This window comes from Cebus imitator, unplaced genomic scaffold (assembly GCF_001604975.1).
Source record: "Cebus imitator isolate Cc_AM_T3 unplaced genomic scaffold, Cebus_imitator-1.0 Scaffold29, whole genome shotgun sequence".
NCBI lineage: Eukaryota > Metazoa > Chordata > Mammalia > Primates > Cebidae > Cebus > Cebus imitator.
Genome location: NW_016107344.1, coordinates 11,010,875 through 11,023,290, shown reverse-complemented (window position 1 = coordinate 11,023,290; position 12,416 = coordinate 11,010,875). Strand labels below are relative to the sequence as shown.

Below are 12,416 nucleotides of genomic sequence, written 5' to 3'. Positions count from 1 at the left end.
TTGATGAACACTAACAATCACTAAAATACAATCAAATACATAAACCTAAAGTCTGCAATTGCTCAATAGTGTCCATCTGGCTGGGCATGGTGGCTCACAGCTGTCATCCCAACAGTTTGGGAGGCCAAGTTGGGAGGATTGCTTGAAGCCAGGAGTTCAAAACCAGTTTAGGAAACAAAGCAAGACCTTGTCCCTACCAAAAAAAAAAAATTAATTATCTGGGTGTGGTGGTGTGTGCCTACAGTCCCAACTGTCCCAGATGCTGAGGCAGGAAGATCGCCTGAGCACAGGAGTCAAGGCGGCAGTGAGCTCTGATCATACCATGCACTCTAGCCTGGGCAACAGAGTGAGATCCTGTCTCTAAAAAAGAAAAAAAATAATGTCTATTGGCAATTCTGTAACTTATATATATTTGATGATCATGTAGTAATATGGCACTAACATCACAGGAAAGAATTTGTGCTGGTGAACGGGAGCTGTATAGGATTTGTCATGTACGAAAAACAGCTAATCTTACAGCTTTCGGTGAAACAAGGACAAAGAGCCCATTCCTTTCTAATTCTAAATTCCTTAACAGTGATGAGCCACCTGGCCAGCGCCACTCCCAGGCAGCAGAGGATAATGACTAAGAGGGCAGGCCGTCGGTATTCAAATCCTCAGGCCAGCTCTTACAGCTTCTGGTGTTTCCTTGAGGAAATCATTTTACCTCTCACCCCTCTTTTCTCTCATTGGAAAAGATCCTCAGGTAATAATAGTCCTTCATTATAAGATACATGGGTATAATGCACTAGCCACTTATCATGCATGTGGCAGTAACTCAAGAATACTAGTTGCTTTAGTTGTCATTTATTCAGCTTCCCTTGCAAAAAACCTTCACTAGTAGGTAACTTACTATTCAAGTCAGCTTCTCTAGTGGAGGGCACTGCTATATTCATAGAAAGGTCTTCAAAATACTGAGTCAAAAGTCTCACAGTTGTTAGCAGTTCTGCCCTCTGAATCCATACAAAAATTTCCTAATCTCTCCTACATGGCAATCCCATTGTGCTTGACCGACAGAAGGTCTAGTGCTGTCTACCAACATAAAACTGCACTCAAGCAGCAAACTCAGCATTCTGTATCCAGAAGTGAGAAGCAGTCTTTGGGCATACCACTGGGGTATTTCATAATATTTGGCAAGGCTGTTCATAGGACTGTGCTGTGACTCATCAGAGTAGAACTTGCCAATGTCCATTTCTTTAAGCAAAGCTGCAGGTTGAGTGTGTTAAACCTCCGTTTCAAAGTTGTGCGTATATGACAGCTATGATCCTTATTAAGAGCTTTGACTACACCAAATGTGTTTTTAAAGAAACACAACCAATAATTATTTAACACATTCTGAAACTAAAGTAAGTACAGGTATGCATAATTTATCACTTCCTCAGGCTCTAACACATTTTTGACAGTTAACAGGCTTAGGGAGATCCAGAAACATCAATTAAATAGGCCAACCTTTTGATTGAACACAAAATATTCATTCATTCAATGAGTATTTGGGAACGTTCTGTCAGGAACTGCAGGGCGCAGGAACAACATAAGCAACCCCACCTGGAGACGCTAACTCAAAGACAGAGTTCACCTGCAAGGTGCATTGCCTCCCAACTAAAAGGATTGGGCAAATATGTTGATGTCGCTTTGCTTTTCTTAACTAGCATTCACAGAGCTAGTGTGTTTCTAGAACTCAAATGCTGGTATGTTGAGAAGCAGTCTTAATAGGAAGCGGGGAGGTAAGTGGAGGGCTTAGTCTCAACAGCAGACCCTCCCTGCCCAAAGCACCCTTGGAGTTCAGAGAGAAAGAGAGCTAGAGCACTGCACAGAAAGACAAGAACCAACACAGATTGAATAAATCGGCACACTCCCCGCCGTCCAATCCAGGACACTATTCCTCTCTCCCTAAGCTTAGGAGAAGCTTTAAGGATTTGTGCTTTACAAATGGCTTAACAAACACCAAGGTTTCAAGGCTTCTTCACAAGGGCCAAATGTGACTTCATTGAGCCTTTTGTGGCTTTATTAGGAAGACACAGAACCCTACTTTACTCAGCTCCATCCTTCCTCAATGGAGGAAACCCGATGGGTCATCTGTTACAAAAAAGTTTAAGATCACCAATAAATAATCTGGGGAAAAATTAGGACAACATGTGCCTTTCATCTACTATTCACTTAGAGGGAAAATACAAATAACAATTTCTAATTTGGGCCAGAATATGAGGAAAATGTTGCCCTCAACCCCTGTTCATTGTGCAAACTGCCACAAAGGTTTTAGAGGGTATCTTTGGTGATATGTATCAAGAACCATAAATCATTCATTTATTATTTTTCACCCAGTGGGTCCACTTCCCTGACTGGTTCAAGAATACTCTATTTATTCATTTACTTTTAGAGATAGGGTCTTACTCTGTCACCCAGGCTGGAGTGCAGTGGCACAATCATGGCACACCACAGCCTCTACTGCCCAGGCTCAGGTGATCCTCCCACCTAAGCCTCCCAAGCAGCTGAGATGCAGGTGTGTGCCACCTTTTTTTTTTTTTTTTTGGTAGATTTTTTGCTGTGTTGACCAGGCTGGTCTTGAACTCCTGGCCTCAAGCCATCCTCCCTCGTCAACCTCCCAAACTTCTGAGATTGTAGGCATGAGCCACCATGCCTGGCTGATACCCTGTGTTATTAAAGGTACAAGTTCTTTGTATTTTTCCTCACTTTATGAAAGAGGTCATTTCTAGCTTTCAGTGCATCAGTACATTGGAAGAATCCAGAATGACTGACACAGTGCTGGAATCCTCCCAGTTCCTCAGGAAACACTTTGACATATCTGTTTACACTTCCTGGAGTCAGGCTGTTCTAACAGCATTCCCGCCCAGGCTCCTATTTGTGTGAATCAGTTCTCTCCCAAGAGGATTTCATGAACTCCCTCATCTCTTGCCACCCCTATCTTTTCTAGGATCCTTTCTTATTTGCCATATAAAGATGCCGTGTTCAAGAAATCATAAAACACTGCATAAAGAAAAAAATGGGGCCAGGCATGGTGGCTCATGCCCTGTAATCCCAGCACTTTGGGAGGCCAAGGCAGGTGGTTCACTTGAGGCCAGGAGCTTCAGACCAGCCTGGGCAACACGGTGAATCGCTATCTCTACCAAAAGAAAAAAAAAGAAAGAAAGAAAAGAAATACAAAAATTATCTAGGCATGGTGGTGCACACCTATAGTAGCAGCTACTCAGGAGGCTGAGGCAGGAGAATCACTTGAACCCAGGAGGCGAAGGTTGCAGTGAGCCAAGATCATACCACTGCACTCCAGCCTGGGAAACAGAGTGAGATCCTGTCTCAAAAAAAAAGTAAAAGAAAAAAATGAGATGACAAGTAGGCATTAAGACATTTCTTGGCCATTCACACCTACCTTGAGAAATCCATAGTGCTAGAAATCAAAGAGTGGATGCTTACCAAAGGAGCGGAGATTGATGTGCTCTCTGGAAGGGAACCCTCTTGAGTGATGAAAAGTGCTCCGTATCTTTGGCCGGGCATGGTGGCTCACACCTGTAATCTCAGCACTTTGGGAGGGTGAGGGGGGCAGATCACGAGGTCAAGAGATCAAGACCATCCTGGCCAACATAGTGAAACCCCATCTCTATTAAAAATACAAAAATGAGCTGGGCGTGGTGGCACGCATCTGTAGGCCCGGCTACTCGGGAGCCTGAGGCAGGAGAATCGCTTGAACTTGGGAGGCAGAAGTTGCAGTAAACTGAGATCACACCACTGCACTCCAGCCAGGTGACAGAGAGAGACTCCATCTCAAAAAAAAAAAAACAACAACAACAAAAAGTGTTCCGTATCTCGACTGGGTACTGGCGACTTAGGCATATTGGTCTGACAAAACTCCTATATGGTATACTTAAAATCAGTGCATGTCACTGCAGATAAAACATGACCTCAGTAAGGTGCTTCAGCGAAAGTACTCTCAGCAACTCCTGGAAGCTATGCTGTATGCAACTTCAAGATTTCACACCTGACAAGTTAAAACAGGCCACAATGCCCCAGCCTAGTGGACAAATGGGTCAGCCCCATCGCAGCCTCAGCTCAAATGCTGCCTTCTCTGTGCACTTAACCTGACTCTCCAGGAAGACTCAGGCTGCCTCATCAATGCCATCACATGTACTAGATGAACTTCACTATCTGACAGCACTGCTGCTTCTCATGGGAGCTGCCTCTCTTTGAAGGTCCAGGTAAGGGCTAAGAATTTGGTGACTGAATCCATAAGCCCAGCAAGTGCCTGGCACACAGTAGGCACATAGTAGGTATTTTTGAGATGATTAAATGTAAGTCTCCATGAGGGAGATCATCAAGTGGAGGGCAGGAGCAGAGTAAGGTAACTCAGGAACAGCCTATAATCCCAGCTGGGAGGCCGAGGCAGGCGGATCACCTGAGCTCAGGAGTTCCAGACCAGCCTGCCCAACATGGTGAAACCCCATCTCTACTAAAAATACAAAAAATTAACCAGGTGTGGTGACACACACCTGTAATCCCAGCTACTCTGGAGGCTGAGGCAGGAGAATCTCTTGAACCCAGGAGGTAGAGGTTGTAGTGAGCAGAGATTAGGCCACTGCACCCCAGCCTAGGCAACAGAGCAAGAAGAGGAAATGCTAAGTAAATAGACAAGTACACACTGGCGGATGAAGACACATCCTGCAGCAGGTCGCAACCAAACAACTGTAACCAATAAAGCTTGGCACACTGAAGCAAGTTTCCACTGGAAAGAGAATGAGTTCTGCTCCTTAAAAGCTTTTTTTTTTTTTTTTTTTTTTTTTTTTTTTTGAGTTTGATTCTCGCTTTGTCACCCAGGCTGGAGTGCAGTGGCACGATCTCAGCTCACTGCAATCTCCGCTTCCTGGGTTCAAGTGATTCTTTTGCCTCAGCCTCCCGAGTAACTGGGATTCCAGGCTTGCTCCTTCACACACAGCTGACTTTTCTGTATTATTAGTAGAGACATGGTTTCACCATATTGGCCAGGCTAGTCTCAAACTCCTGACCTCGTGATCCACCTGCCTCAGCCTCCCAAAGTGCTGGGATTACAGGCGTGAGCCACCGCGCCCTGCTAAAAATGCTATTTTTTAATGTTGTTAAAGCTGTAACTTTATTCGCACTTTCATTCAACAAGCATTCACCAGGCACCACGCCAAGCACTCAGGCAATAAATGAGATATGATTCCTGCCCTCAGTCAGCTCACAGGCTAATACAGAAAAACGAATAGAACTATACCACACGACGCAAAAAGAGAGATTTATGTGGGTAAGACAGGGGAGAAAGGAATGGATGGGCCTGGGAGGTTTGGTGATTTCGGGAAGGCTTCACATAAAGATTGATTTTAGCCCAAGTATGGAAGATTGAAGAGGTGTTTACTAGGTCAACAAGGAGTAACAGGTATTCCATCCATACAAAAACATGGAGGTGACAAAACTGCATTCTGTGCAAGGAGAAACACAAGCAATGGATTAGGGAGCATCTGTTGCTCTACATCAGCATCCACTTAACTGGCACAACCACCAGGGGAGATTAAGAGGAAAAAAGACCTACAGGATTTAAATAGCAGAGTCCACACCTGAACGATGATTTGACTTCAGAACTGTACCCTAAATTGCTATGCTATCTGGCAGCCACACAAGTAGTTATGGAGAAAATGATTGAAAATCAAGATTAGATTGACAGGCAGGAACCAGATTATAAAGGGCCATGAAGGCTACACTCAGGGTTGTGGACTGTAAAATCTTTTTATAGCTCTCCAGGAAAAAAAGGAATTAACACAATCAGGTTTATATTTTGAGAAAAATGATTTTGACTACAACAGCTAGAGTAAGAATTGCTTTCTAACGCTACAATTTTTAAACAAATATTAACACAGTGTCTTTAATATCTGTTGATTGAAATTACACATTACCAAAAAATGCTTCCATGAATTCAGTAACATTTTTAAATGTATGTCTTTGTCACTCTATATACGTTTCAAAGTCAATAGTACAAATGCATAAGACCTGCAGCTAGAATAAGAATTGCTGTGTAACACTACAGTTTTTAACACATATTTATCATAGTGTTTTAATATCTGTTGATTGAAACTGTACTTAATTACCAAAAATACTTCCAATAGCACCAAAGGCAAAACAGTTAAAAGGTGATGAACAGCACATACGTGAAGGATAAAAATTGGGGCAGGTAGAGAAACAGACCAATTAGAGGTGAGGAAGGACTCATATTCTAGTGTCAGACTTGGCGATGAGCTCAGGTTGGCATCCCTTACAAGGTGACAGCAATACTGAAAAAAACCAATCCAAAGATAACAGGAAGGGCAAGTGAGCAGGAGGGTGGTGAATTAAGTTATCCTGTTCTGCTCCAGCCATAAAAATTACTCTTGTATTTGAACCTCAACCTAGATAGCAACATTAACTTGCAGACTAGAAAGCTGTGACCTACCAGTGCAAAGTGCTACATACCTTAATTTCAACCTCATTAGTATTTTGTCAAGACTTTCAGGTGACCCCAAACAGAGAGACAAAGGCAACTATTAGGCAGGGAAAATTAAAAGGTACTGCAGAAGAGGCCTAAAATTAGAGTCCCGGCTGTATTTTCTACCACTTCATCACCCACTGGGTAGCCTTGCTAGAATCAAGCTTCCCCTCTGCCTTTGCCTTCAAACCATTACATTACTTGGTTTTAAACTGGTGTTTAATCATAAACCAGCCCTGATACATTATTAATGTTCCAAACAGCCTTTCCAATCACATAATAATCCGATATCATTATGTTATCTTAAAGGGTAGCACTCCTGCATTTGCTTTGAATTGCAAAATTAGCACCAGAAGACAAGCCAGTTTGTATATATACTCAAGTATATAAATACAATTTGAAATGAATAAAAACAAGATTCATAAAATGCTAATAATTGGCAGAATAACAACCACTAGCTCTTACCTCAATCTCCTCCACTCTAAAAAATAAACTTAAAATGTGGTTATGAGAGTTACACATTAGCTATTTAAAATCACAGATGGAAAACTGAAATGGCAAGAAGATGTTGAAATGGAGTCCAGTCATCATTCAAAATTTTACAAGGTTATTGGAGTTAGTGACTTTGGGGCATTCAAAGCTGCAGCAAGAATAAAATAACAGATTACATCTAATACATACAGAATCTATACAATACATATGTATATATGTGCATACATATACAGTATGTACATTTAAAAGCCCTTCTATATTTCAGTAATGTGTAAAGGAATAGGGCAAAATGTAGCAAGAATATTAGCAAGCAGAAAAAGGAATACAAATGCACATTGGAATCAACCTTTTATCTTCAGATTAGGGGTTCTTAAAGAGGTTGTGGTGATGACAGAGTCATTCATCCTGCTTCTTTTGGCAAGAACGATATTTTAAAATATGTGCTTTGGTGGCAAAGGCAAAGCTGACAAGAGAGATAAATGTGGACACTGGCCGCAGAAACAAAATAGCCCCAACAGTGAGCACGCTGTGGTCATTTCACATGCCCAGAGTATACTAAAACTATGTGAACATGTAAATTACTCACATATACACAATGAAGGCAAACATACTGTCTTGCTCCATGTGGCATGAAAAAAATTACTTAATTTTAATTTCATAAACTATATTAAAAGGATATAACAGGCTAGGCATTGTGGCTCACGCCTATAATCCCAGCACTTTGGGAGGCCAAGGGATCAAGAGATCGAGACCATCCTGGTCAACATGGTGAAACCCCGTCTCTACTAAAAACACACACACACACACACACACAAAAAATTAGCTGGGCATGGTGGCGCACACCTGTAATCCCAGTTACTTGGGAGGCTGAGGCAGGAAAATTGCTTGAGCCCAGGAGGTGGAGGTTATGGTGAGCCAAGAGCATGCCATTGCACTCCAGCCTGGGTAACAAGAGCAAAACTCCATCTCAAAAAAAAAAAAAAAAAAAAAAGAGAGAAAGGATATGACAGCACCTTTAGGAAGATCCAGCTTTCTGCTAATGGTGAACAAAATACATTATAGAGGTGCCAACTCATTGCTGATAAACACCTTCACGTAGACTGCGATGAGAGTGTAGAGAGGCCACATGTACCATGCCCGATGATATCTTTTATCACAGTACACTTTCCCCTAGTTCATTACGTACAAATTTCTTGGAGAAACCCTACGTAATTATGACCAAGCAGGGACAAAAAAGGAATTCTTCATTTTCCAAAATCTGCATACTAAAAAAAGGGTGTGGAATCATTCATATTCACGTTTCCTGAAACAAATACAAAGCATGCAGATGCAAACTCCACGCAGAAGCCATGTATGACCAAAACACGTCCACACGTCTCCCCTTCTCCCTCCCTCAATCCCCAACACTCAAACACAAAATGGCAAGTTTGTTTTCTAAAATTATGCAGAATACACACTGCTAATGGAAAATTACAGTTGGAAGTCTTGGCTTTTCAAAGTTTATGAATGAGGGAAGTTATTTCTCTTAACTATATTGCTGAAATTTTTCCACTCTCATTTCAATTCAAAATAGCGTGTTTATTCGTCTCCCAACTTCCCATGCCCTCTCTTTACATCTAAGTCACCTTCAGACCAGCTCAAAGTTTCCATCTAAAAAGACACTAAAAGCTTAGACCTCCCAACTGTCCCGTGGGTAATGCTACTCACATTTCACATTCCTTTATTTAGTGTAAGAAATGTAACACTGAAAGTTTATTCTCTCTTTCCATACACATATATGTATTTCTTTAAGGAAAAATATTTTCAAGTATTGTTTGCCTTGGAATTCGTAAACCTGTTGTTCTTTTCCATGGCATAAACTTTAAGACTAATTCGACGTTTTAAATACGTTGATTAAACCAGCACGTGGCATCAATAACTCCTAAATGACTGCAATGCTGGTGCATGCCACAATTTTCAACAGTTGTTCCTGATTCACATCTGCTTGGAAGACTTCTGCCTCGTTTTAAAAGTCATCTTTTCGTCCGGTAGAATAACAGCTAGAAGTCCTGATGTTAAGCTTCTACAGATAAATGTAGCCCCAAGGCGTGGATGAAGAGACCCGCTCTTTTTCAGGGGGAAAGAAGGGAATGGATGATCTTGTCTGTGAGGCACAGCTGGAAGGATAACAACTCTCAATGAGAGACCCTAGGATCTCAGTCTCATCAAAGCTGAAAATGAAGCAGCACAACGCCGGGCCCCTACTCCCTGGAGCTTGGATGAGGTTGCAGAGAAATCATCCTTCCAGGTGCTCCTCCGGTGTGTTACCTCCTCCACCTGCCCTCCCACCCACCCTTCTTTTCCGCTCCCCCTCCACACTGAATACAGTGGCTTCTCAGGTATAGGTCGAGCATCCCCACTTCTAGGCACCCCGAGGAAATGCACCCGAGTGCCCTGGCCCAGCTCTGCACCACGCGCTCTGGGCTGTGACCCGCAGGGAGAGGCCCCGGACGCGCAGGGCCGGCACCCGACGGGCGAGCGCTCACCTCTGCCCTAGGAAGCCAGTGACAACGTCGGGGGCCGGGGGTTAGGCAGCACTAATCAAAGCGGGACGTTAAGAGGCAGGAGAGGCAGAACCCGCAGAGTCCCCAGAAGAGCACAAGCAGCTTCTTCGCGCGGGCTGGGTCACCCAAGGAGGTTAAAGTGCAGAGTGTCCGGGCCTGCAGTCACGTAGCGACCGCCGCCCCGAGGCAGCCAACACCTGCGGAGGGGAAGAATGAAAGGCACTCACCTCCACCCATCTCTGAGCCTCGGCGAACGCCACGGAGCAGTCGGCCTCCGCCTCCTCCAGCCCTTCCATGGCTAGGACAAGGGAGGGGGAGAGAGACTCAGTGGGTGCCTGGAGGAGGGGGTGTCCCCGCGCGTCTGGGCCCCACTGGCGGGGAGGATTCGCGGGCCGCCGCCAGACTCCGGCTGCGAGGGCGCCCGGGCTCTCGTTGCCTTTGTTGCGTTCTGCAGTTCGCCAAGGTCTCGAACTTACAAGAACGTGAAGACCTGGCGTTCTCTAAACTCCTGAAAGCGACCGAAGGTACGCGGGGACCCGGGCAGCCTGGCAGGACGCGGGAGGCGAAACGGGCGCCCAGAGGCAGCACGCGGCTCCGGCCCCGACGACAGTTTGGACTTCAAAAGTCGCAGCGCCCGGGCCGTCCTCCCCGCGGTGGCCCCGCCCCAGCCCCCCCTCCCCCGCCGCCCGCCCGGGGCCCGCGGAGTCGCCGCTTCCGTCCGCCCCTCCCGCTGCTCCCCGGGGTTCCCGGCCGCGGCAGTCTCTGCGGTCAGACTGTCTGGCCCGAGGGATGCCACCGTCCGCCAGGCTCCACTTCCCGGGCCGCCCACCCGGGCCGCGGCTCAGCACCGAGGGAGATGCGCCGCCGCGCCCGCACCCTTCCCGCACCCGCCCCGCTGGCCGCCGGCCCTCCCTCCCCCTCCCGGGCCCCTGAGAGCTGCACCCTCCCGGCTAGCGGCCGCCCGGCCCGCCTGACATACCAGGAATAGCAGCACACAATTGCACCTTTCCCGGCCAAGAAACATCCCCCGCGGGGGAGCGCGGCCCGCCGCCCTCACCTGCCGCCGCGCCGGCCGAGCCCGCTCCGCGCTCTCCCTCCGGGATCCGGCCCTGCCGCCAAGTGCGCGCCGTCCCCTCCCGCGCTCCAGCCCCCTGCGGCCGCCCCGCTCACCCGGCGGCAGAGGAGAGTCGTGGCCTTAGCACCTGCGGCCGCTTCCGCGGAGTCCGGCCCCGCTCCGCCCCGCTTCCAGGTGGGTGCGGTGGTGGAAGGAGGTCCCCGCCCCTCCACCCTGGCCCGACGCCGAGGGTTCGAGGGAGCGGGAGGGAACCTTGCATTCCCCACTTCCCGCCCGCTCAGCCCAGTCCAGGCCCTGTGACCGCCCTCGCGATGAGCGTCAAAACTCCCATCCTTCGTGTTTTGAGGACATTCAGGGGACAGCGAGGTGGCATGTTATTCGGTATCCGCAGCGGCCCTGGGTGGGTGTGCAGGGCCGTCGGGCGGGAGGCGCACGGGTTGGCTTGTGCGGGTTTTTCACACGGTGCTCAAATCAGGTGTGCAAAAAGGAGTCTGCTCGTCTGTCTACGCTCCCTGGGCCACGCCACGCTCCTGAGGCACTGTCCAGGCCACAGGTTGATGGCTCCATGTTTGGAGGAAAATAAAGACCGGTTCTTACTCTGCTGAAACGAAAGCAAACCCTGTTCTTATTTTTCTGGTTGTTTACTTTTTATGAAGAAAAACATTAGATATAGAGCAGAGGCTACTAGAATAAGTGTTATCTAAAACCTAGGGTCTATATATAACAAGTGTTTGCATTTTGCCTTATTTAATTCATCACCTCTTCTGCTGAAGGGTTTTATTTTTTAATTTTATTTACTTGTTTGTTTTTTAAGAGACAGCTCTGTTGCCCAGGCTGGAGTGCAGTGGCGCCATCATAGCTTGCTGTGACCTTGAACTCCTGGGCTTAAGCGATCCTCCTGCCTCAGCCTCCCAAGTAGCTGGGGCTACAGACAAGTGATACCACACCCAGCTAATTTCGGTATTTTTTTCTAGAGAGAGGAGTCTCACTGTGTTGTCCAGATTGGTCTTTAACTTTGGCCTCAAGCAGTCCTCCTGCCTTGGCCTCCCAAAGTGCTAAGCCATCACACCTGGTGATCAGTTTTAAAGTAAAGACAGACACCCCTAAATGGTACAATAAACATATCATTTTTAAAAGGATGCTTTCCTATATAACCATAATTCATTTTCACACCTAACTAAAGCTAACAATAATTATCAACTCATATCACATTCTTCCAACTGACCCAAAAATGTCTTTTACAGCTGACTTACTCAGACCAGGATTCAATCCATGACCACCCAGTTTGAGTACATCTTTTTTCACCCACAAGAGACTCCTCCTCCTCCCCACTCCCACTTTTTCTTGAAATGACATTGCCTTATTGAAGAAACCAGACTGTCTTCTGGATTTATCATAGGCTTCTTTGTGGTGTCCTCAGCATATTTCTCTTCTCTCTGTACTTCCTGTCCTCTGGAAGTTAGCTCTCAAGGCTAGATTGGAACCTATCTCTTCTGAGTAAACAGTTCACCACCCACATTTTTCCAGATTGGAGTGGTGGTTTTTGTTTGTTAGGTTCATTTTTGTTCAACCACTTTTTATTGGCACTGTCTATAGTCCGTGGGTCTGTTTAGAAAAGCTGACAAGCTTTAGGAAGACAACTGCTCCTGCTGAAATGGAAGTCACTGACTGGACCACCTATTTGCCTCTCGGCTACACTCTGATCAGGCCAAACCCTAAAAGAAAATAGAATGATGAAAAAAACTGGGAAGATATTTCTCTCTTGTTGGCTATTCAAAAAACA

At 46.1% G+C, this 12,416-nt stretch overlaps 1 protein-coding gene and 1 long non-coding RNA gene across 2 annotated transcripts in view; one reads left to right on the top strand and one right to left on the bottom strand.

The window, feature by feature from the left end:
• The window catches only part of LMO7 (LIM domain 7), a 232,038-nt gene extending 221,830 nt beyond the window's left edge, over positions 1–10,208 (bottom strand). The window contains 1 exon segment of the mRNA XM_037736810.1: positions 9,786–10,208. Coding sequence (XP_037592738.1) covers positions 9,786–9,854 — 69 coding nt within the window. The 5' untranslated portion in view covers positions 9,855–10,208.
• A 303-nt stretch (positions 10,209–10,511) lies between these two features.
• Positions 10,512–12,416, top strand: part of LOC119470390 — a 28,676-nt gene continuing 26,771 nt past the window's right edge. The window contains exon 1 of the long non-coding RNA XR_005199280.1: positions 10,512–10,677. This is a non-coding gene — a long non-coding RNA (uncharacterized LOC119470390). The remainder of the gene's footprint in view (positions 10,678–12,416) is intronic.